Source organism: Nomascus leucogenys, chromosome 17 (assembly GCF_006542625.1).
Source record: "Nomascus leucogenys isolate Asia chromosome 17, Asia_NLE_v1, whole genome shotgun sequence".
NCBI lineage: Eukaryota > Metazoa > Chordata > Mammalia > Primates > Hylobatidae > Nomascus > Nomascus leucogenys.
In genome coordinates, this window is record NC_044397.1 from 70,031,141 (window position 1) to 70,057,597 (window position 26,457).

At 36.9% G+C, this 26,457-nt stretch overlaps 1 protein-coding gene across 1 annotated transcript in view; it reads left to right on the forward strand.

Annotated features, from left to right (window-relative positions):
- Nucleotides 1-26,457, forward strand: part of DPY19L2 (dpy-19 like 2) — a 126,943-nt gene that overhangs the window by 19,470 nt on the left and 81,016 nt on the right. The window contains exons 5-9 of the mRNA XM_030795780.1: nt 4,298-4,418; nt 7,168-7,261; nt 19,034-19,091; nt 21,425-21,516; nt 24,205-24,304. Of these exons, the coding sequence (XP_030651640.1) occupies nt 4,298-4,418; nt 7,168-7,261; nt 19,034-19,091; nt 21,425-21,516; nt 24,205-24,304 (465 nt within the window). The remainder of the gene's footprint in view (nt 1-4,297; nt 4,419-7,167; nt 7,262-19,033; nt 19,092-21,424; nt 21,517-24,204; nt 24,305-26,457) is intronic.

Consider the following 26,457-nt stretch of genomic DNA (forward strand, 5'->3'; position numbering starts at 1 on the left):
TTCTACCTTAATTTCTTTGTTGACTCAAAAAGTCATTCAGGAGCAGGTTGTTTAACTTCCATGTAATTGTGTGGTTTTGAGAGATGTTCTTAGTGTTGATTTCTGGTTTTTTCCTGAGACTATCTATTTCTCTGGTAAACTTTTCAATTTTTCCATTTGTTTTAAGCATGCTCATTAGAGTATATTTATGATTGTTGCTTTAAAATCCTTGATAATGCTAATATTTCTTTCATCTCAGTATTGGAATCCATTTATTTCTCATTCAGTTTGAGATCTTTCTGGTTCTTGAGTGATTTTCACTTGAAACCTAGACATTTTGAGTATTATGAGACTGGATTTTATTTAAACCTGCTATTTTAACTAGATACCTCTGGCATCACTCAAGCAAAGGAAGGGGAAAAGGGGGAAGGCACCATCTTGTTGCTTTCAGGATCACTTGAGGTCAGGAGTTTGAGACCAGCCTGGCCAACATGGTGAAACCCTATCTCTACTAAATATACAAAAATTAGCCAGATGTGGTGGTGGGCACAGCTACTTGGGAGGCTGAGGCAGGAGAATTGGCTTGAACCTGGGAGGAAGAGGTTGCAGTGAGCCAAGATCACGCCACTGCACTCCAGCCTGAGTGAAAACAGCGAGACTCTGTCTCAAAAAAAAAATAAATAAATAAAAAGCCCAGGGAAGGTGGAAGTCTAGCTTCCCAACTTGTCCTTTGTTTATATGGTAGGGGTAGAGCCACATTTTTTTTACTTTTGACTTTTTGGGTACTTTTTGTATATTTGTCTTAGTCTGTTTTGTGCTGTTTGAACAAAGTATCTGAGACTAGGTAATTTATAAAGAATAGAAATTTATATCTCACAATTCTGGAGTCTAAGAATTCTGGAGTCCAAGGAAGTCCAAGATCAAGGCGCCAGCAGATTTGGTGTCTGGTGAAGGCTGCTCTCCGCTTCCAAGATGGTGCCTTGATGTTGCATCTTCTGAAGGAGAGGAACACTGTATCCTCACATGGCAGACAGTAGGAGAGTAAGAGAGCTTTAATCTCACTCATGAGGTGGGAGTCTTCATGGCCTAATCACCTCTTGCAGGTCCCATCTCTTAATACTATCACATTGGCCATTAAGTTTCAATACCTGAATTTTGGATGGGACACATTCAAACTATAGCAGTGCCCATTGGCATTTCTGGATTGCCAGCCTCTTTAACTCCAAATCTGAGAAAATAAGGCACAAAGAGAGCCCACGGAACTCATAACCATGTTGTTCTTTGGGTCTCAAGTCTGCCTTCTCTCTACTTTTCAGAGTCTTCTTATGTTTGATTTGTATATAACTCAAAGGGTTTTCAGTTGTACTTCATGGGAGTAATCAGGAAAAGTACATCCACTCCATCTTTCCAATAGCAAACATTTGTATTACTTAAATATTTATATATTTTATTTTCATTTTCATTCAGTTCAAATTATTTTCTAATTTCTCATGTGATTTCTTCTTTGATCCATCGGCAATTTAAAATTGTGTTATTATGGACACAGGGAGGGAAACAACACTCACTGGGGCTTGTAGGGGAAGGGCAGGGCAGGGGAAAGCATTACAGAAAAGAGCAAATGCATGCTGGGCTTAATACTTAGATGACAGGTCAATAGGTGCAGCAAACCACCATGGCACACGTTTACCTATGTAACAAACCTGCACATCCTGCACACGTACTCCGGAACTTAAAAATAATAATAATTTTTAAAAACCTTCTAGAAACACACACACATAAATAACAAAATAAAATAAAATTGTGTTGCTTAATTTCCAGCTACTTGGAAAATTTCTCAGGTTTTGATTTCTGTAAGTTTTTAAATGTAATTCGTAATAGTAACAATTGGATAATGTACACTTGCCTAAGATTAAAGCTGCAGTTTTCTGCACCAACTTTCTCTGCATCCCTGCTTACTCTTTGGAGGCACTCTTCTGTTTTTATGTACTCTAATGGCTATCTTCATAACTCTAAAGTAAATGCAAAAACCCAAACGCAAAAACCTATTTCCTGTATCTTCAATTTCAGTTAATGTTGGCTTACTCTGTATATATAAAATAAGGGTTTAACTTATTACACTAGCCCTATTTCTCTCAGTGGTTGATAATTAGTATTTTTAATTTTTTGGTTATACGTGAATCTTTTAATTATATAGTAAAATTCTCTATTTCTTGTTTCATTAATTTCTAACAGTATGGTCTCAGTGACAACTTTCTTTTTTACTTATTCAACAGTATTTATTGAATGATTAGTAAGCACAGTTTTTAATTTCTTCTTCAACATTATGAAAAATGTCAAAAGTAATTATAATGTAGTTCAGTTGTTTTTAAAACTTGATAGCATTATGAAGAACAGGACTTGTTCCCAGTCTTTTCACATCACAGAGATAAAAAATTGAGAGGATCTAGATTTACTGCCAACACTATGTAGTACTGCAATGTTGAATTTTATGTTCACACTTTTTGTGTTCACAGGAGATAAATTTCTCATTTGCAAATAACAATGTAAGTTTAGAACAGAATGTTTTACAAAGGTAAAAGCATTCACTGCATACTATATGCCAGCGCCATACTTAGGATATACAGGACATATATGACTGTATATGTGAGCTCTCATCTCACTTCTTTTGTAGAATGGTTATTATTAAACTCATTTGAGAGATGAAGTGATTGACAGCCATTGAAGGATTACTTGAGACCATAGAAACTGTAACTTGCAGAGTCAGCATTTGAGTTGAATTCTGACATCAAAGCTATGCTTTTCCTACTACATCAAGCTGCATAATAAATCTACACTTGTGAGATGTGGAAAGATGTTTCTGATGTTTAGTGATGTACATTACATTAACATTGATAATATGATCTCATTAGGTAGTATTGAATAACTCTAATTTCATGTTTTAAATGCCTAGGGGAAGGACTGGAAAGATAATCACTAACTTTTTTTTTTTTTTGAGATGGAGTTTCGCTCTTGTCGCCCAGGCTGGAGTGTAGTGGTGTGATCTTGGCTCACTGCAGCCTCTGCCTTCCGATTTCAAGTGATTCTCCTGCCTCAGACTCCCGAGTAGCTGGCATTACAGGCGCCCGCCACCACGCCCAGCTAATTTTTGTATTTTTAGTAGAGATGGGGTTTCACCATGTTGGCTAGGCTGGTCTTGAACTCCTGACCTTGTGATCCGCCCCCCTTGGCCTCTCAAAGTGCTGGGATTACAGGCGTGAGCCACCGCACCTGGCCAATCACCAAAATATTAAAAATGGTTAACTCTAAGAGGTGCTTACTTTCTCTTTTCAACTCTTTATTTTTTGACTTTTTCCCCCAGTGATCTCACATTAGTTTCCCAGAATGTATAATGTTATTTTTAAAAAACCTCTGAGACATGAACATTCTGTTGGAATTTTTTTTCTCTTGTTATTTTTTCTTTGTCTTTGAAATTTTAAAAATAACTGGCAGATAGGAAAGAATTGGTCAATTAAATCTTCTGCTTGGTTAAAATTGTAATGGGCACAGGAGCTATTATTCCATTCTGTTCCAGTTTTTATAATATATTTTATATTTTATGAAGAAATTCAAGGATCTAAATGAAATGAATTATGAAATGTTTCTGTAAATCTTTTTATTTTTCTATTAATCACCATATTTTAATTATATACTTTTATATTGACTTACAGTTACTATTATTTATATTACAGAATTGGTTACCACATATATAATATTTTTCTATATGGAAGCATAATGTATAATTTTTAAGTGACTGATTCCCAAGTGAAATGATGTAAATGAATTTGTCAGAGTTTATAATGTCTAAGGCAACCATCACAAAATTGTATTTTGGAAAGATTATTATTATTATTTATTTTATTATACTTTAAGTTATAGGGTACATGTGCACAACGTGCAGGTTTCTTACATATGTATACATGTGCCATGTTGGTGTGCTGCACCTATTAACTCATCATTTACATTAGGTATATCTCCTAATGCTATCCCTCCCCACTCCCCCCACCCCACAACAGGCCCTGGAGTGTGATGTTCCCCTTCCTGTGTCCAAGTGTTCTCATTGTTCAATTCCCACCTATGAGTGAAAACATGCGGTGTTTGGTTTTTTGTCCTTGTGATAATTTGCTGAGAATGATGGTTTCCAGCTTCATCCATGTCCCTACAAAGGACATGAACTCATCCTTTTTTGTGGCTGCATAGTATTCCATGGTATATATTATTATTATTATTATGAAGAGAATGTATTTACCTCCATTATCTCTTTGTTTTTATCTTTTTAAAGGTAATCATAGCCTTCTGGTATCGCACATTCATGGGAATAATGAATTTATTTGGACTGGAAACTAAGACCTGCTGGAATGTCACCAGAATAGAACCTCTTAATGAAGTTCAAAGCTGTGAAGGCATGTTTCTTCCAAAAATGCTGTCATTTGTAAACATTCATAAACATTTAACAATATTATGATTCACTTTTAAGAATTATTGTAAAATTCTGTTGTTGATTTAAAAAAAATTAGAACTGACTCACCTCAGTGAGTATTTTACATTTTAAAGTATTTTTTTGAGAAGGCTGTGTACTTACAAATTTGAGTATAAATTTTGGAATTTGAGTATTAACATATCCCATTGTAAGGCAATCTTGACTATAAGTTAGTCTTCTATTTCAGAATGAGAAGATACAGAAAGATGTTTTTTGGGGTAGCTTCAATATGTAAATTTTGAGGATACATTAAATAGTCAAATATCTATTTGTAATAGCTAATGTATAAATTTAATTATGCATACATATTTAAAAATCGGATATGCAATAATAGATTGATTTAGAAATATTACTTTTTTATATATGCTCATAGTCCATAAGTAGTATTAATAAAACTCTTCCTATTTATCTTCTACATTGGTTTCTTTGTCAAAGAACCGCTTTTGGAATCATCTAACAGCTTTCCAGGATACATAGTGGTCACTTGCATTTAAGATGTTTGCAATTCAGCACTTTTACAATTCAAGTATGGTGCTGTCCCTTTAGACTCTCGTTCAGAGCCACTTGTATCTATTTTCATAACACTAACACTGTTGTTTTTTCTTTATTTCTTCAAATTCTTAACATGACTTACTGTATTTTATGAATAAATTTTTAGACTTGTTTGTAACAACATTCAACTCTTGGGATATAAACTAAATCTATTTTCCTTACATTTTTTACTGATTCCGTCAGTAAAAATAGAATTGATGAGGATGTTTGAGGGGCAATTATACCTTTTTGTGTACAATGTAAAGGATTGGAGAAAATGCCTCATAAAATGAAAGACTTTGCAACGATTCAATCAGCTAGAAGGTGTGACCCTGTCTGAGTGGTGAAAATGATCACTTAAGTATGGTATTAGTTACATTCCCAATAAGTGTTAGGTTAGTGTTTGGCACTTGGGACACAGAGATGAACCAGCTAGATGTGGGGCCTTACCCTCATAGAGTTTATGCTGTAAGGGGGCTGTTAGCAGTTACAACTGTTATGGATATTACAAATAAGAAAATAAGGTTACGGACATTAGGAGTAAGAGAGGATAAGTGTTTTAAGAATAGGGAATAACATATTCAAATATCCTGAAGCAAGAGAGAACTGAAAGAAGGCTAGAATTCCTGGAAGCGATAGAGAAGAAAAATGATGTGAAATGGTGCTGGGAATATAAGCAAGGATCAGATCATGAAAGGGGTGCACTGGTGAAGGATTTTATACTTTATCCATTGAAGAATTTTAACAGAGTTTCATTTTAAAACATTATTTAGTCAATGGTATGGAAAGAATATTAGTAAAGGAACAAAAGTAGGTTAAGGGAGGCCAGGTAGGAGACAACTATATTCTCAGCAAGTGATTGCAGGAAAGATAATGTGGAAATGCCTGGGTGTGAGAGAGATTTTGGAAGCAGAATGGACAAGACTTGGTGATTGTTTGGTAAGAGAGGGGAAGGTGAGTGAAGAATCATGTGAAACACACTTTGGTTTCTAGCTTAAGTAACTGAGCTCCTTTGAGTGATAGGAAACATTTGAACAGCAGCAGGTTTGTATTGTTATGTTTCACTGTGTATGCATGAATTTGAGGTACTTGAGAGACCTCAGAGTGGGGACATCAAGTGGCTATCTGGGTATAAGAATAAGGAGAAAGTTCTGGGTTAAATGTAGAGTTGGAGTCATCTGTATGTAAATCATTGGAGCCATGGATGTGGAAGAATTTCCTTATGGAGAATATGCAGATGGAGAAATGAAGGGGGGATATAACAGAGCCTAAGGTGGTCCAGTATTAAAGAGTGGTACATAAAACAAGAGAATTTACTGGAACTGACTGAAAGGAGTGATCAGAGAGGCAGAGGAAATCAGAAGGCCAGCCTTCAGACCTTGGCTCCAGCCAGTTAAAGTGAAATAACCTTTGACAAGTTGAATATCTAATGTTCTGTTTTCTCAACCATAATAAAAGTATTTTTATTCCAGCTAATATCATAAACTTGTTCTGAGAAAAATGTGGGATGATTGTAAAGTACATATTGCCACACACACGCACGATCTTCTACATGGAATATACTAAGATTCTAGCTATACATAATAATGGATCAAATGACTGGATCATTTCATATAGACTAAAGCTGTACCCTAAAGTCAAAACCATATCTTAACTCTTCCTAGAGCCTAGCAAAAGATAAAAATAATGCAATGGATTTTCTTTTGTATTCATTAAGTGGTTCTACAGACAGTTCCAGACACTGAACACTAGCAGCATCATCTAAATAAATGTGAATCCCCAACAAATCATTACAGTATAATAGTAATTCATTAGAGGAAAGTATAAATGCAATTATAAAAAGTATAAAGTATAAGTGTAACTAATCGCTCATTAAGGGTGAGATTACATATGTATATGTGTATATATACACACATATATATACACACACATATATACACACACACGTATATGTGTCTGCATACACACACACACACACACAAACTCTTATAAGGGTAAAGAATTAAACACAGCAGCAATCTGGAAAGCAAATGCTTTCAGCAAATTCATGAGCTCTTGATTGCAAAGCACTGAGATAATTATGCCCAATTGCTTTAGAGTCATATATTCATTAAACACTGATTATCTGTATCTTTTCAAAGGATTGGGAGATCCTGCTTGCTTTTATGTTGGTGTAATCTTTATTTTAAATGGACTAATGATGGGATTGTTCTTCATATATGGAGCATACCTGAGGTAAGACTACTACTGAATTAAGAGACCTTTCAGTAGGCTTTTACAGACTGGCTGATATTTGTTGATTAAATGAAAAGGAAAATTAATGAGATTAGATTCATATCAGGAAAGTTTGTGGATTTATTTGATTTTTCAGAAGCTTAACCAATATCATGTAACCAGAAACTGGAGATGTCACTAAAATTCTATCTCAAAGTCATCCCTTTTATTGTGTTGTTTAAACAGATTTCCTAACAAAGGCTTTAATGGAATATCTCCTAGTTCATGTGTAAAATTAATAAAACATTGGAGGAGATCTTTGGTTAGCAGTAATAGCAGCTTATTTCTAATTGTATTCTCTAAGGATGAAATTAAGAAAGCAGTAGGAAAAACTGTGAATCACATGTGGCAGGCACTTACATCTGCTAGCATGTCTATCTTGATAAGAGTACCACGATGAAGCAGCAGTGAGACCGGTCTCAGGTGATAAGTTGAAATTAATTTCAACGGTCATGTGTTTTGCTCCCACACTTAATTGCTCCTTGAGATAGCCATATCAGCTAGTTTTTGCCAATGAAAACTAAGGCGAAGTCAGTTTTGGTTACATCTAGTAAAGTATCTGCCTTTCTCACAAAAGGACAGACTTAGCTGCCCCTTCTCTGTTTCTTCCTGCTTTTATTACACTAGGATGTCATGCCCAGAAGTGCAGCAGTCATCTTGTGACCATAAGGGAAAGGTCATAAAAATAGCAGATATATCTGGCCTACCATCCTTCTGCTGCTGAACCAATGCCAACAGATACTTATCTTTCATTTTCTTGTTGAATGATATAATAAACAACATCCATATTGTGTAAGCCACTTTTGTTAGGTTTTCTGTTTCTTTCAGTGGAGCATATTCCTAGCTGAATCATCAGATTTCTTTACAATGTTATTCTTGTCATGCAAAACATTTAAAATTAAAATTAAAATTAATTGATAGCTTTACTCTTTCAACAAATATTTATTGAGTTTTCATAGGGCTTATGTCAATATAGAGATTAGTAAATATACGCACTCTTTGTTTTAGGAAGTTTTCAGCATAAAAAAGACTAGCATAGAATCAATGAAAACTAGTGACATAGTCAGTATTGTGCCAGGGATACTATCCAGCACAGTACATAAAAAGAAAAGTAGTAATAAGTATAAGGATTGGAAAACTTGAAAAAAAAAGAAATAAGTGTTCTTAAAAGTAGATTACATCATGTATCTAGAAAAATTTTAAAAGTTTATGGATACAGTATTTGCAATAATAAGAAAATTTACAATGTTACTAGATGTAAGCATTAATATTAAAATTAAAAATTATAAATTTTGTACTTTAGCATCAAATACAAAATGAAATTTTGAAAGGATGCTATTTAGAATAGCATTAAAAGCATGGCCTTCCTCAGAATAAATCCAACAAAAGATACATATGACAGCTATGGGAAAATGATTAAAACATTCCTGAGATATGTCTGGGAAAATCTGAGTGGAGAGATATTCCACATTCATTGATTGAAGACTTGATATTAAAAAGATTTATAGATTCAATGCTCTACCAGTCAAAATTCCAACATATTTTTTGTTGACTTTGATGAGCTGATTTAAAAGTTATTCAGAAATGCAAAGGGCCAAATACAATCAAGGTATTCTTGAAAAAGAAGGATTTGCACTATCAATTGTTGCTGTATTATAAAGCTAGTGTAAAAAGACACTATGATATTGGCACAGCAATAGACAAATAGATAACTGCAATAGAGTAGAACCCAGGAGCAGAAATGTACATTTAAAGGCATTTGATATATGGAAGAGTGGGTATTGCAGATTGGTGGGTAAGGACAGGAATTTTAATAAATAGTGCTGGAATAATTGGGAGATCATATGGGACAAGGAGAAATTGGAGCTATATAAGTAATAAATCCAAGTTGGATTAAACACTCAAATATGAAAGACAAATTTATAAAGTGTTCAGCATATAATATAGAAAAAGTCACTTGGAATAAGAAATGACTTCATAAACAACATACAAAAATCCAGTCATGAAGAAAAACTGATAAAGTTGATGAAAAGAACTTCAGTTCCTCAAAAGAACTGTAGGATAAAAAATAAACCTCAAAGTGAGTGAAGATATTTACGAAGTATATACCCCACCTACTATCCAGAAATTTCATTCATTAATTTGATAAATATTTATTGAAAGACTGTTGTGACCAGGAGCACTGTTCTAGGTGCTTGGAATACAGGAAAGAAATCTCTGTCCTTGTGAAGTTTATATTAGAGTGGGAAGATAAGAAAGACAACCTGATAGAAAAATGGACAAATTGTTTATGAACAGATATCTCCCAGAAGAACACCAAATGGTCAATAAACTTATGTAAAGTTGACCACCATCATTAGTCATAAAGAAAACACAAATTCAAACCACAGTGAAATACCAACTCACATCTAATATATTGATAAAGGAGTTTTCATCCACCACAGGTGGACATAAAAATTGGTACAACTATTTTGGTAAACAGTGTACATTATCTGATAACCTTCAAAATATAGATACCTTGTAACTCAGTAATTCTAATTTAAAGTATATATTCCCAAAAAAGTCTTGCACATGTGTCCTAGGAAGTACATACAATAATATAGTAACATTATTTGCAATAGCTTCAAACTGGAAACAACCCAAATATCCATTAATAGAGAAATGAATACATTTTGGTTTATTAAAAGGTGGAACAGTATACAATAATGAGAATGAATGAACTATACAGTTACACACAACATGGTTGAATCTTACAAATATAATTTTGAATGAATGAATCCAGGTACAAAATTTAAAAAAATACTCCATACTTCCATTTGTATGTTGTTTAAAAACAGATTAAAGTAAATCATTGTTGATTTGTATATAGAAATGGTTATGTTGATAATCTCAAAAATCAGGTCAGTAGCTGATTCTTATCTTGGAGGCTGGCAAGTGGAGACTCAGTATAATAATTTCTCTATTTCAGTTAATTATATGGTGACTACATGGACGTTCCCTTTACAGTAGTTCTATGAGCTAGAAATGTTGTGCACTTTTCTATATGCCATATAGAAAAAATATGAGCTCATTAAAGTATTTTGAGGGAAAAGGATTGCTTTGAGATTGTTTGGGCAGGTTTAAAAATGTTCTATTTTTTTAAAAAAGTTCTGTTTTTGGGCTGGGAGCAGTGGCTCACTCCTGTAATCCCAGCAATTTGGGAGGCCGAGGCAGGCGGATCATGAGGTCAGGAGATCGAGACCATCCTGGCTAACAAGGTGAAACCCTGTCTCTACTAAATATACAAAAAAATACAAAAAAAAAAAAAAAAAATTAGCCGGGAGTGGTTGCAGGTGCCTGTAGTCCCAGCTACTCAGGAGGCTGAGGCAGGAGAATGGCGTGAACCTGGGAGGTGGAGCTTGCAGTAAGCCGACATCGCGCCACTGCACTCCAGCTTGGGCGACAGAGCGAGACTCAGTCTCAAAACTAAAAATAAATAAATAAATAAATAAATAAGTTCTGTTTTTGAAAATAGTTTGTTTTTTCTTATCCTTTTTGTTTTTTCATGTGGAAAATGTTACACAACAATGACTAAAACTTTTAAAAATCAGTATATTTCATTAGGAGGGCTACCGAAGAGGTGCTAGTCTCTCTAAATTGGTTATACAGTCCTGGAATATAAAATACACTATTAGGCTCTATCTAGTCTTTAAGAAGGATATGCAGATTCAACCAATATTGACTGTAGAGGTGTCATCAAAACTGTGAGGAGATTGGAAACTGGCATTTGAGGAACAAAAGAAATAGAAATCTGGGGAAAACTTGTATTTATTACCATGGCTACCCTCCCCAGTGACACTAACTGGGAAGGTAGATATTCTACTTCTATTCTTTTGGTGGCTAACCATAAAATGTTAACATGCAGATATTTGTTCAAGTGTAAAATACATTGATATCTTTCCCCTTCTTCCAATCAAACAAGGAATCTTGGAATGCTCTTCTTCAAAACATCCTCTCGTATCTTTTTTTTTTTTCATTATTATACTTTAAGTTCTAGGGTACATGTGCACAATGTGAGGGTTTGTTACATATGTATACATGTGCCATGTTGGTGTGCTGCACCCAATAACTCGTCATTTACATTAGGTATATCTCCTAATGCTATCCCTCCTCCCTCCCCCCACCCCACGATAGGCCCCGATGTGTGATGTTCCCCAAACTGTGTCCAAGTGTTCTCATTGTTCAATTCCCACCTATGAGTGAGAACATGCAGTGTTTGGTTTTCTGTCCTTGGGACAGTTTGCTCAGAGTGATGGTTTCCAGCTTCATCCATGTCCGTATAAAAGACATCAACTTACCCTTTTTTATGGCTGCATAGTATTCCATGGTGTATATGTGCCACATTTTCTTAATCCAGTCTATCATTGATGGACATTTGGGTTGGTTTCAAGTCTTTGCTATTGTGGATAGTGCCACAATAAACATATGTGTGCATGTGTCTTTATAGCAGCATGATTTATAATCCTTTGGGAATATACCAAGTAATGGGATGGCTGGGTCAAATGGTATTTCTAGTTCTAGATCCTTGAGGAATTGTCACACTGTCTTCCACAGTGGTTGAACTAGTTTACAGTCCCACCAACAGTGTAAAAGTGTTCTTATTTCTCCACATCCTCTCCAGCATCTGTTGTTTCCTGACTTTTTAATGATCGCCATTCTAACTGATGTGAGATGGTATCTCATTGTGGTTTTGATTTGCATTTCTCTGATGGCCAGTGTTGATGAGCATTTTTTCATGTGTCTGTTGGCTGCATAAATGTCTTCTTTTGAGAAGTGTCTGTTCATATCCTTCGCCCACTTTTTGATGGGGTTGTTTGATTTTTTTTCTTGTAAATTTGTTTAAGTTCTTTGTAGATTCTGGATATTAGCCCTTTGTGAGATGTGTAGATTGTAAAAATTTTCTCCCATTCTGTAGGTTGCTTGTTCACTCTGATGGTAGTTTCTTTTGCTGTGCAGAAGCTCTTTAGTTTAATGAGATCCCATTTGTCAATTTTGGCTTTTGTTGCCATTGCTTTTGGTGTTTTAGACATGAAGTCCTTGCCCATGCCTATGTCCTGAATGGTATTGCCTAGGTTTTCTGATAGGGTTTTTATGGTTTTAGGTTTAACATTTAAGTTTTTAACCCATCTTGAATTAATTTTTGTAAAAGGTGTAAGGAAGGGATTCAGTTTCAGCTTTCTACATGTGGCTAGCCAGTTTTCCCAGCACCATTTATTAAATAGGGAATTGTTTCCCCATTGCTTGTTTTTGTCAGGTTTGTCAAAGATCAGATGGTTGTAGATAGGTGGTATTATGTCTGAGGGCTCTGTTCTGTTCCATTGGTCTATATCTCAGTTTTGGTACCAGTACCATGCTGTTTTTGTTACTGTAGCCTTGTAGTATAGTTTGAAGTCAGGTATCGTGATGTCTCCAGCTTTGTTCTTTTTGCTTCAGATTGTCTTGGCAATGCGGGCTCTTTTTTGGTTCCATATGAACTTTAAAGTAGTTTTTTCCAATTCTGTGAAGAAAGTCATTGGTAGCTTGATGGGGATGGCATTGAATTATAAATTACCTTGGGCAGTATGGCAATTTTCATGATATTGATCCTTCCTATCCAGGAGCGTGGTATGCTCTTCCATTTATTTGTGTCCTCTTTTATTTCTTTGAGCAGTGGTTTGTAGTTCTCCTTGAAGAGGTCCTTCACATCCCATGTAAGTTGGATTCCTAGGTATTCTCTTTGAAACAATTGTGAATGGGAGTTCACTCATTATTTGGCTCTCTGTCTGTTATTGGTATATAAGAATGCTTGTGATTTTTGCACATTGATTTTGTATCCTGAGACTGCTGAAGTTGCCTATTAGCTTAAGGAGATTTTGGGCTGAGACAATGGGGTTTTCTAGATATACAATCATGTCATCTGCAAACAGGGACAATTTGACTTCCTCTTTTCCTAATTGAATACCTTTTATTTCCTTCTCCTGCCTGATTGCCCTGGCCAGAACTTCCAACACTGTGTTGAATAGGAGTGGTGAGAAAGGGCATCCCTGTCTTGTGCCAGTTTTCAAAGGGAATGCTTCCAGTTTTTGCCCATTCAGTATGATATTGGCTGTGGATTTGTCATAGATAGCTCTTCTTATTTTGAGATACGTCCCATCAATACCTAATTTATTGAGAGTTTTTAGCATGAAGGATTGTTGAATTTTGTCAAAGGCCTTTTCTGCATCTATTGAGATAATTATGTAGTTTTTGTCATTGGTTCTGTTTATATGCTGGATTATGTTTATTGATTTGCGTATGTTGAACCAGCCTTGCATCCCAGGGATGAAGCCCACTTGATCATGGTGGATAAGCTTTTTGATGTGCTGCTGGATTCGGTTTGCCAGTATTTTATTGAGGATTTTTGTGTCGATGTTCATCAGGGATGTTGGTCTAAAATTCTCTTTTTTGGTTGTGTCTCTGCCAAGCTTTGGTATCAGGATGATGCTGGCCTCATAAAATGAGTTAGGGAGGATTCCCTCTTTTTCTATTGATTGGAATAGTTTCAGAAGGAATGGTATCAGCTCCTCCTTGTACCTCTGGTAGAATTTGGCTGTGAATCTGTCTGGTCCTGGACTTTTTTTGGTTGTTAAGTTATTAATTATTGCCTCAATTTCAGATCCTGTTATTGGTCTATTCAGAGATTCCACTTCTTCCTGGTTTAGTTTTGGGAGGCTGTATGTGTCGAGGAATTTATCCATTTCTTCTAGATTTTCTAGTTTATTTGCATAGAGGTGTTTATAGTATTCTCTCATGGTAGTTTGTATTTCTGTGGGATTGGTGATGATATCCCCTTTATCATTTTTTATTGCGTCTATTTGATTCTTCTCCCTTTTCTTCTTAATTAGTCTTGCTAGCAGTCTATCAATTTTGTTGCTCTTTCCAAAAAGCAGCTCCTGGATTCATTGATTTTTTGAAGGGTGTTTTGTATCTCTATCTCCTTCAGTTCTGCTCTGATCTTAGTTATTCCTTGCCTTCTGCTAGCTTTTGAATGTGTTTGCTCTTGCTTCTGTAGTTCTTTTAATTGTGATGTTACGGTGTCAATTTTAGATCTTTCCTGCTTTCTCTTGTAGGCATTTAGTGCTATAAATTTCCCTCTACACGCTGCTTTGAATGTGTCCCAGGGATTCTGGTATGTTGTGTCTTTGTTCTTGTTGGTTTCAAAGAACATCTTTATTTCTGCCTTCATTTCATTATGTACCCAGTAGTCATTCAGGAGCAGGTTATTCAGTTTCCTTGTAGTTGAGCGGTTTTGAGTGAGTTTCTTAATCCTGAGTTCTAGTTTGATTGCACTGTCATCTGAGAGACAGTTTGTTATAATTTCTCTTCTTTTACATTTGCTGAGGAGTGCTTTACCTCCAACTACGTGGTCAATTTTGGAATAAGTATGGTGTGGTGCTGAGAAGAATGTATATTCTGTTGATTTGGGATGGAGAGTTCTGTAGATGTCTATTAGGTCTGCTTGGTGCAGAGCTGAGTTCAATTCCTGGATATCCTTGTTAACTTTCTGTCTCATTGATCTGTCTAATGTTGACAGTGGGGTGTTAAAGTCTCCCATTATTATTGTGTGGGAGTCTAAGTCTCTTTATAGGTCTCTAAGGACTTTCTTTATGAATCTGGGTGCTCCTGTATTGGGTGCATATATATTTAGGATAGTTAGCTCTTCTTGTTGAATGGATCCCTTTACCATTATGTAATGGCCTTCTTTGTCTCTTTTGATCTTTGTTGGTTTAAAGTCTGTTTTATCAGAGACTAGGATTGCAATCTCTGCCTTTTTTTGTTTTCCATTTGCTTGGTAGATCTTCCTCCATCCCTTTATGTTGAGCATATGTGTGTCTCTGCACGTGAGATGGGTTTCCTGAATACAGCACACCGATGGGTCTTGACTCTTTATCCAATTTGCCAGTCTGTGTCTTTTAATTGGAGCATTTAACCCATTTACATTTAAGGATAATATTGTTCTGTGTGAATTTGATCCTGACATTATGATGATAGCTGGTTGTTTTGCTCATTAGTTGATGCAGTTTCTTCCTAGCCTCGATGGTCTTTACCATTTGGCATGTTTTTGCAGTGGCTGGTACTGGTTATTCCTTTCCATATTTAGTGCTTCCTTCAGGAGCTCTTTTAGGGCAGGCCTGGTGGTGACAAAATCTCTCAGCATTTGCTTGTCTGTGAAGGATTTTATTTCTCCTTCACTTATGAAGCTTAGTTTGGCTGGATATGAAATTCTGGGTTAAAAATTCTTTTCTTTAAGAATGTTGAATATTGGCCCCCACTCTCTTCTGGTTTGTAGAGTTTCTGCCGAGAGATCAGCTGTCAGTCTGATGGGCTTCCCTTTGTGGGTAACCCGACCTTTCTCTCTGGCTGCCCTTAACAATTTTTCCTGCATTTCCACTTTGGTGAATCTGACAATTATGTGTCTTGGAGTTGCTCTTCTCGGGGAGTATCTTTGTGGCATTCTCTGTATTTCCTGAATCTGAATGTTGGCCTGCCTTGCTAGACTGGGCAAGTTCTCCTGGATAATATCCTGCAGAGTGTTTTCCAACTTGGTTCCATTCTCCCCATCACTTTCAGGTACACCAATCAGATGTAGGTTTGGTCTTTTCACATAGTCTCATATTTCTTGGAGGCTTTGTTCATTTCTTTTTATTCTTTTTTATCTAAACTTCTCTTCTTGCTTCATTTCATTCATTTGACCTTCCATCACTGGTACCCTTTCTTCCAGTTGATCGAATTGGCTACTGAGGCTTGTGCATTCGTCACATAGTTCTCGTGCCTTGGTTTTCAGCTCCATCAGGTTCTTTAAGGACTTCTCTGCATTGGTTATTCTACTTAGCCATTCGTCTAATTTTTTTTCAAGGTTTTTAACTTCTTTGGCATGGATTCGAACTTCCTCCTTTAGCTCGGAGTAGTTCGATCGTCTGAAGCCTTCTTCTCTCAACTCATCAAAGTCATTCTCCATCCAGCTTTGTTCCATTGCTGATGAGGAGCTGTGTTCCTTTGGAGGAGGAGAGGCACTCTGATGTTTAGAGTTTCCAGCCCGTTTTTCTGCTCTGTTTTTTCCCCATCTTTGTGGTTTTATCTACCTTTGGTCTTTGATGATGGTGACATACATATGGGGTTTTGCTGTGGATGTCCTTTCTGTTTGTTAGTTTTCCTTCTAACAGTCAGGACCCTCAGCTGCAGGTCTGTTGGAGTTTGCTGGAGGTACACTCCAGACCCTGTTTGCCTAGGTATCAGCAGCAGAGGCTGCAGAACAGCGGATATTGGTGAACAGCAAATGTTGCTGCCTGATCGTTCCTCTGGAAGTTTTGTCTCAGAGGAGTACCCGGCTGTGTGAGGTGTCAGTCTGCTCCTACTGGGGGGTGCCTCCCAGTTATGCTACTCGGAGGTCAGGGACCCACTTGAGGATGCAGTCTGTCCATTCTCAGATCTCCAGCTGCATGCTGGGAGAACTACAACTCTCTTCAAAGCTGTCAGACAGGGACATTTAAGTCTGCAGAGGATTCTGCTGCCTTTTGTTTGGCAATGCCCTGCCCCCAGAGGTGGAGTCTACAGGGGCAGGCAGGCCTCCTTGAGCTGCGGTGGGCTCCACCCAGTTTGAGCTTCTGGGCTGCTTTGTTTACCTACTCAAGCCTGGGCAATGGTGGGTGCCCCTCCCCCAGCCTCACTGCTGCCTTGCAGTTTGATCTCAGACTGCTGTGCTAGCAATGAGGGAGGCTCTGTGGGCGTAGGACCCTCCAAGCCAGGCACGGGATATAATCTCCTGGTGTACCGTTTGCTAAGACCACTGGAAAAGTGCAGTATCAGGGTGGGAGTGACCCGATTTTCCAGGTGCTGTCTGTCACCCCTTTCTTTGACTAGGAAAGGGAATTCCCTGATCCCTTGCGCTTCCCAGGTGAGGCAATGCCTTGCCCTGCTTCGGCTCATGCTCAATGCGCTGCACCCACTGTCCTGCACCCACTTTCCGACACTCCCCAGTGAGATGAACCCAGTACCTCAGTTGGAAATGCAGGAATCACCCATCTTCTGCTTCGCTCACGCTGGGAGCTGTAGACTGGAGCTGTTCCTATTCGGCCATCTTGGCTCCACCCCCCACCAACTCATCTTACTTTGATTTATCCACATGTCCCCAGTTCCTCCATGTACAATTGGTCCTTGCTGCTCACACCTTCTTTCTTTCAGTTTCTTCCTCTTTGAAGTTCATCCTTTGGATTTTCTGTGTGAAACTTTATTAAATGGTAAATAATTTCCCATTAACTTTCCTCTGCTGTTTTCTTCCTTTCTTTCTTCATTAATTCAACTAATATTTATTAATCTTCCAACTGTGAAGCTGGGGATATAGTAATGAACAAGACAGATAAAGAACCTGTCCCTGTCCTCATGGTGCTTAGAATGTGTTAGACTTAGAATGTGTTAGACTAGGGAAGTGGTATATGGAAGATAAATGGAAGCATAGAAACACTACACAGATGTGGGATTGATCATCTGCATTCTCATACACAGACATGGTCACAAAAAGGCAATTTAAGAAATGGTTTTTGGGTTTTGGGCCAGGTGCGGTGGCTCACGCCTGTAATCCCAGTACTTTGGGAGGCTGAGGTGGCTGGATCACTTGAACTCAGGAGTTTGAGACCACTCTGGCCAACATGGTGAAACACCGTCTCTACTAAAAATACAAAAATCAGCCAGGTGTGGTGGCATGTGCCTGTAATCCCAGCTACTTGGGAGGCTGAGGCAGAAGAATCGGCTTGAACCAGGGAGGTGGAGGTTGCAGTGAGCCGAGATCGCACCACTGCACTCCAGCCTGGGTGACAGAGCGAGACTCTGTCTCAAAACAAAACAAAACAAAACAACAACAACAACAACAACAACAAAAGAAATGGTTTTTCTCTTTCATCTGATTTTTGTATTCTGCATTATTGCTTCTCTGGCACTCAAGTAAAGAATATTTGCAGTAGTTTAGACAGTTCTAAGTTAATGCTACATGAAACTGTTAGAATCTTGTCTTCATCTCTCAGTCCCTTAAATCCAATTTCAAAAGATAAAAATTTGCTTTTATTCAGAGTATTCAAAGGATGTGATCTAGACTCTAAAGTGCTAGCCTGTTTCTTAAAAATGATTTTATGTGGCTGGGCGCGGTGGCTCACGCCTGTAATCTCAGCACTTTGGGAGGCCAAGGTGGGTGGATCACGAGGTCAGGAGTTTGAGACTAGCTTAGCCAACATGGTGAAACCCCGTCTCTGCTAAAAGTAAAAATATTAGGCAGGCGTGGCAGCATGCACCTGTAATCCCAGCTACTCAGGAGCCTGAGGCAGGAGAATTGTTGGAACCCAGGAGGCAGAGGTTGCTATGAGCTGAGATTTCGCCACTGCACTCCAGCCTGGGCAACAGGGCAAGACCCCATCTCAAAAAAAAAAAATTATGTTCACACCTTATGTATTTTATTTAGAAAGTATTTTAGCTATAATAAATTATAAAATTGAGATTAATTTATATGTACACTTTTTAGAATTGTACATTCAGGATTAAACATCAACCACATGGGTATGGTTTAGTACTATTATGTTTTAAATATAGAAAACTGTGATTTTAAGTTCTGAGGTAATTTTGTGAAAAACTCACTGTATTTTACATGAGTTTTGATTGTATACTCTTTTTTTTTTTTTTTTTTTACAGTGGGACTCAACTAGGAGGTCTTATTACAGTACTGTGCTTCTTTTTCAACCATGGAGAGGTTTGTTTTCTAGAAAGCAATTTTTAAGAAATAGAAGAGGCTGTAGAGGAACAAGGAAATATACTCATCAAAACAATATATAATTGTATACTATTTATGACTTCACAATATTTTAAAGACCCTTGTGTTATAAGCTGATATTTTAATCATGTTGATTGAAATGTTTAAATAGCTAGAATTTCAAACATGAAATCTCTTGCCTTATTTTTGGTAAATATATACATATACATATACTCTGTAGAGAAAAGGAAGTACTGTACTTGTTGAGTTGAATCACATCATGCACATTATCTGATTTATTCCCACTAAAGTTTTTTTGTGGGTTGTGGTAGCCTCACCATACAAGTATGAAATTTAAATTTAGAGAAAGTTAAGTTACTTATCCACATTCCACATTTACTACATGATGAAGCTGGATTTCCCATTCTATGTCTGTCTGCCTCTAAAACCTCACATATATATTAATTTATATTTTATAAATTATAAAATTATAGTTATATTTTATAAAAACTTATATAGCATATATATAACATATATATTTGACTTCTTATTGTGATCAGAATAAGTAACATATGATCTGTCCTCTTAACAGATTTGTAAGTGTACAATATAGTATTAACACAATGTTGTATAGCAGATCTCCAGAACTTATTCATCTTGCCTAACTGAAACTTTGTATACATTGCACTCCCCTTAACAATAATGAAAGAGGCCTCAGGCCTGACAGCAGGGACACGGTTAAGACACTGCCACCTGCTCCCTCACTTCTTTCTGTTACGTCATGCTGTCTGTTCAGTAATGCAAAATGCTGAATTCAAAATAGACATTAATTTACTAATTCAGCCCAATGAAACATAGTCCACCTAAAAAAGAGCTCATAGAAGCTTGTTTCAAATATGATGGAGTCATTCAACAAAATATTGGTACATAGCATGTCCATGCTCTGTTAGATGCTGAGGATATGACAATGAAAAAGAGAGATTCTGACTACTAGCTCTTGGGAGCAAACTATTTAATATGTTATGACACAGGTTACATAGGGTAGAAGTACTTTTTTTTTTTTTTTCAAGATGGAGTCTTGCTCTGTTGCCCAGGCTGGAGTGCAGTGGCGCGATCTCAGCACACTGCAACCTCCGTCTCCTGGGTTCAAGCAGTTCTCCTGCCTCAGCCTCCTGAGTAGCTGGGATTACAGGCATGTGCCATCATGCTCAGCTAAATTTTTGTATTTTTAGTAGAGATGGAGTTTCACCATGTTGGCCAGGCTGGTCTCGAACTCCTGACCTCATGATCCACCCGCCTTGGCCTCCCAAAGTACTGGGGATTACAGGCGTGAGCCACCACGCCCAGCCAGGGTAGAAGTACTTTTATCCATTGCTCTTGGGTTAATTTTTAAAGATCAGTTAGATAAAGGAATCATAAAAATTACACATAAAAGCCTTATATATATATATTATTTTAAAGCAAACAAATGCATTGTCATTCAACAATGTGCTGATATAAAGACAAAGGTTTTTCTCTGAGTGTTCCAGACAACTGTTGGTATAAGTTGACTTTCTTATATGTATCATAATTCCTCTTCCAACATTTACAATTTTGGTATCTTGGAAGAGAAGCAATAACTTTTAAGACTCTTGCAAAGTAATAAGAGTTCACATTCTTTCTAGAATTTCAGAATTTTTGATGGAAAATTTTTCTAATACTCTGACCCATATGTCTTAGAAGTAATTTTAAAGTTTGTATGAAAATTTAATACTTTCATTACATGCATCACATTTGTAGTTCCCAAATACTTCTAGTTGTTTTTAAAATATATACTTAACCTTTTTTAAGGTACATTTTACAAATTCTGAGGCAATCGTAGCTATTCAAAGTGTGTATTTATATTCATTGATACTTGTTATGTAGAAACTCTCATGGTGCTTGTGAATGACCTAGGTGACATTTGTTTAGTTGTTTGTCTTGGCATGCATATATCCCAAAGCCTGGGATGCCAGGATCATATGCCAGGATCATACTGCAGGGCTGGACTGTGGATCTAGTTGGTCAGTCACAATTCTCACAACTCTTATACGTACAATCTTGTTTGTCCCTTGGGTTTCCTTTTACTCGGTCTGATATATCTGTTGCTGGTTTCTGGACATGATAGTTAATTGCTCTCTACTTAATGGCCTCATGCGTTAAGAGAGCTTCAAAAACTGAGAAGCTATGCCAGACACTCAGAAATGGGATCTAGTGAGCCTAGTATTAAAATTACTAAAACAAACTCACCCCTGGTTTTTAAATATGTTTGTTGTAGTAAACATGATGTACAGTGGGCATTTTGTTTATTTCAGGCCACCCGTGTGATGTGGACACCACCTCTCCGTGAAAGTTTTTCCTATCCTTTCCTTGTACTTCAGATGTATATTTTAACTTTGATTCTCAGGTAACTTCGATTTATAAAATAAAGGCAAATAAATTATAATTTAAGTTTCTTAAAATATACTTCAATTCAGCACTTTGGGAGGCTGAGGTGGGTGGATCACTTGAGGTCAGGAGTTCGAGACCAGCCTGGCCAACATGGTGAAACCACATCTCTACTGAAATACAAAAATTAGCCGGGCATGGTGGTGTGCATCTGTAATCCCAGCTACCTGGAAGGCTGAGGCAGGAGAATTGCTTGAACCCAGGAGGCGGAGGTTGCAGTGAGCTGAGATTGTGCCACTGCACTCCAGCCTGGGCAACAGAGCAAGACTCCCTCTAAAAAAATGTAAATATATATATACTTCAATCTAGGAAGTTGTAATTACCAAATTTAGACCATTTTTTAGTTGTTTTAAAAGTAAATTGTGTATAGAGTTAAGAAAATAATTCAAAATTGCTATGTAAAAATTGCTCTTCATTTAAGAGTGTAGGCTACAGGTTTTAGATAACTACATTATGTTTTAATAAACCAAAAGCTATGTGTTTGTATGTAGTTTGCCAAGATTCAAAAGTTTTTGAGAAACAATTACATTTTCTCTTCAAAGTTTAAGTACTCTGACATTGTTTTCTAACCTGTGGTTTTGATAACTGTGCCATGAAAAAAGTGTTCTGTGTGCAAATGAATTTGGGAAATGCGGAGTTAGACAGATAAGGAGTACATATATTCCCATATTTATGAAGCATGTCCGAACAACCAATGTTTCTAAGAGACAACCAGTTTCATTTCAAACTTTTTTTTTTTTTGGATACACTTTTTTTGTAGGGATTACATTTATAAGCATTTTAGATATTTAAGAGGTCTGAGAAATGAACAAAAAACCCCATAAGTGGTAGAATAGTATGAATAGCCTTATCAGAGAAATAAGTTTGATAGAATACTAATGAGAACTCTCACTGAATGAAATAATGATCACTATCTCCTCCAAACTCCCAGAGGACCCCATTCTTCACCTACTAGTCCCTGGCAGATTCTGCCTTATATAAAAATCATTTGTTTGTCTTCCTTGTTTTTTAAAACAGTAAATTTATGAATCATCCACACATATACAAATTTTTATTTATTTATTTGGAGATGAAGTCTTGCTCTGTCACCCAGGCTGGAGTGCAGTGGCACGATCGGCTCACTGCAACCTCTGCTTCCCGGGTTCAAGCGATTCTCCTGCCTCAGCCTCCCAAGTAGCTAGGATTACAGGCACATGCCACCACCCCCAGCTAATTTTTGTATTTTTAGTAGAGGCAGGGTTTTACCATGTTGGCCAGGCTGGTCTCGAACTCCTGACCTCAAGTGATCTGCCCGCTTCAGCCTCCCAGAGTGCTGGGATTACAGGCATGAACCACTGTGCCCGGCCAATTATATGTATTTAAAAGTACCACTGGAAACAGGGACCATGCCATATTTCTCTTTAACCACAGAACACTGCACACGTCCATGCAAATATTTGTGGCACTCAGATAAAGCTAATTGAAGAGTGGTAAATAGTAGTGTAGTGGGGTGGCACAAACCTTGAGAATGGAGCAGGCTAACTTCTGATTTCTTACCAACCTGACAAGTATATTCTCGGGTTGAATTTGGATTTAGGAACCTCCTCCTCATTCAGATTTCTATATCTTTGCTCTACACTTTGCCTTCTCTCAAAGATTAGGTGATGGAAACTGCCCATTCTTCATCACCCCTTGCTATTCATTCCCAGTTTAATTCCTAGGAAGGTGGGTTATTTTTATTTTTTGAAGTGATATCAGTCTGGTCAGTCAGTGGTTTCATGGAATAAAATGTCTTAATTAGAACATTTAAGGTTGTATCACTGAGGGCATGTGCTATACTTTGTGTCTTAGTCAAAAGTAATTTTTGTTTGAAAAATACAAGATCACAAAGTACATAATGAGTATTTTATAACATTAGTAAACAATATGAACATTTAGAATTTTGTTTTTGAAAATTTATATACGATTGTACAAAGATTCATCAAAATCCAATACAGCATTTATAAAAGGAAGAGTTACAGTTTCATTATTTAGGTAAAATGTTTGTGTTTCTTTTTTCATATCTAAAACTTACTGTAATTCTCTGTGGTAAAAGATATTGGTTCCCAGTACATCTCAGTAGTGCAGAATGGACAATTTAAACTTCCACATGCTTCAACTGAATTCTAGAATGATTTTTTAATTTTTTTAGATTCCTTTTCCTTAAATTTTTCCCATAGTTTTTAACTTATTACCTTGTCAGCACTTATATTTCTCTTCAATGTTTTTTGAAGCACAAAAGTGGTGGTATATAAAAGTCGTTGCTACACATACAGGAGAAGCATGTTGAGGTGTGCAGGGGCAGTGCCGTGTCCTATTTTCTGACCTCCTTGCTGGAGTATTAAATTTCTAATGTCATGCATATGTAAAGGAAAAAGAGCTTTTGTATTTAAAATATTTAATGGTAAATTACAATGTTATTTTTAAAACTCTAATTTTGATTGCTTCATGCAAGGAATGAAGTATTTCAAGTTCTTTTTAGTATACTTTAAAAAGTTAACTATATTTTGTTGTATTAGAGTAAAGGTAATGGAATAATTTAGATTTTATCATTTTGCAATTAGTCTTTCTTTTCAGTGACAGCCCATTTTTAGGGTGAAACTTACTGGTATCAATTCTCTCTATTAAGGACCTCAAGCAATGATAGAAGGCCCTTCATTGCACTCTGTCTTTCCAATGTTGCTTTTATGCTTCCCTGGCAATTTGCTCAGTTTATACTTTTTACACAGGTAAGATGATTTTTTAAATTAATTTTTATTTTTATTGTAAGTTCTGGGGTACATGTGTGGGATGTACAGGTTTGTTACGTAGGTAAATGTATGCCATGGTGATTTTTGCATCTATCAACCCATCACCTAGGTATTAAGCCCACTATGCATTAGCTGTTTTTCCTAATGCTCTCCCCACCCCATCCCTTGACAGGCCCCAGTGTGTGTTGTTCCTCTCCCTGTGTCCATGTATTCTCATTGTTCAGCTCCCACTTATAAGTGAGAACATGTGGTGTTTGGTTTTCTGTTCCTTTTGCTGAGGATAATTGCCTCCAGCTCCATTCATGTCCCTGCAAAGGACCTGATCTCATTCCTTTTTATGGCTGTGTAGTATTCCATGGTGTATATGTACCACATTTTCTTTATCCAGTCTATCACTGATGGGCATTTGGGTTAATTCCATGTCTTTGCTATTGTGAATAGTGCTGCAGTGAAGACATGGGTGCACGTGTCTTTGTAATAGAATGATTTATATTCCTTTGCGTATATTAATTAAGTTGAATGCAAGATGTACTTGGTTGTTTCCATAGAAATTTTTAAATATGGTTACATTTATGCCGTAAAAGATTTTCAAAATAGGGAATAAAGTTTACTTAAAGGTATGATTTTTGTGAAATAATATAATTCCACATTCTTTTACTATATTGGTTAGTTTGACAGATTTTAAGGCTCAACATGTGAAAGAGATTTTCTATTATTTTTATTCACAAATGTTATTTTTGGTGTTTGAGATAATATCTGTGTATATCTACCTATAGATTTTCCTTTTGTCCTGGGAATCATTCTGGGTGCCAAGCTACATAGCATGCTAAGGGCCAATCCTACTCTTCACAGCAGGACGTTCTGCTTCTAATTCAGCTAAGTGTTGGCTGTTTTGTCTGTGGAGCAGAATTTTACCTGGAACCATTTCTGCAAGTTTTAATCATAAAGCTCACCATTGCTTAAGTGAGCTGAGCCCATATCCTCTTTCTAAAGCAACTACATAACTAGTAACAAGAAACTGAACTGGGGAAGCAGAGAGTAAATGGAGAATTTTGATGACATTTCATGATACTAAGATTTTCCATCAGAGCTCCTTCCTACATAACAAATGCTGGTGATAATAATAATCTTCTATATTAGAAGTGAGAAATTCTGCCAAGAAGTCTCATTCTGCCAATAGCCTACAAAGAATGAAATTATAACCCCAGCTCAATTGGTGCTGCATGTTTTAAGTATTCTCTCTGTTTTACTTCATAATAGTTGGCCCCTTTCAGGTTATAAAAACAGACATTATTCTATGGTTTTCATTATTTGCACATGCCAACAGAGTAGAATAGATTTTTAGTGAGCATCATTTCATTGCAAGCAAATTTATTAATCCAGTGATACTGATGAAACTAAGAAGCTCTTTGGGGCTGGGCGCGATGGCTCACACCTGTAATCCCAGAACTTTGGGAGGCTGAGGCGGGTGGATCACTTGAGGTCAGGAGTTCAAGACCAGCCTGGCCAAGATGGTGAAACCCCGTCTCTACTAAAAATACAAAAAAATTAGTCGGGCATGGTGGCTGGCTCCTGTAATCTCAGCTACTTGGGAGGCTGAGGCAGAGAATTGCTTGAACCCAGGAGGTGGAGGTTGCAGTGAGCCAAGATCGCGCTACTGCACTCCAGCCTGGGTGACAGAGTGAGACTCAGTTTCAAAAAAAAAAAAAAAAGAAGTCATTGGGTAAGTTTGATATTGCTGTAATGATTTTCTAGCCATTCTCTGGATATATACTAGGCTTTTATTTTTCTTTACTAATGTATATAGTTTTGTTTGTATGTGTGTGTTTCATGCTTACAGAGGGATAATTCAATGTTATTTTCTGGGAATACTTTAAGATTTTATTCTTAATTGTGTTTTTCATAGATTAAGGTTAAAATTAGTTCATTGCGCAACCACATCTGGCTAATATTTTAATTTTTTGTAGCGATGAGGTATCACCATCTTGCCCAGGCTGCTCTTGAACTCCTGGGCTCAAGCAGTCCTCCTATCTTGGCCTCCCAAAATGCTGGGATTATAGGCGCGAGCCACCATGCCTGGCCCAATTTTTTTTTTATAACTTCTGTGCTCTCCTGGAATTTTCAATCCTATC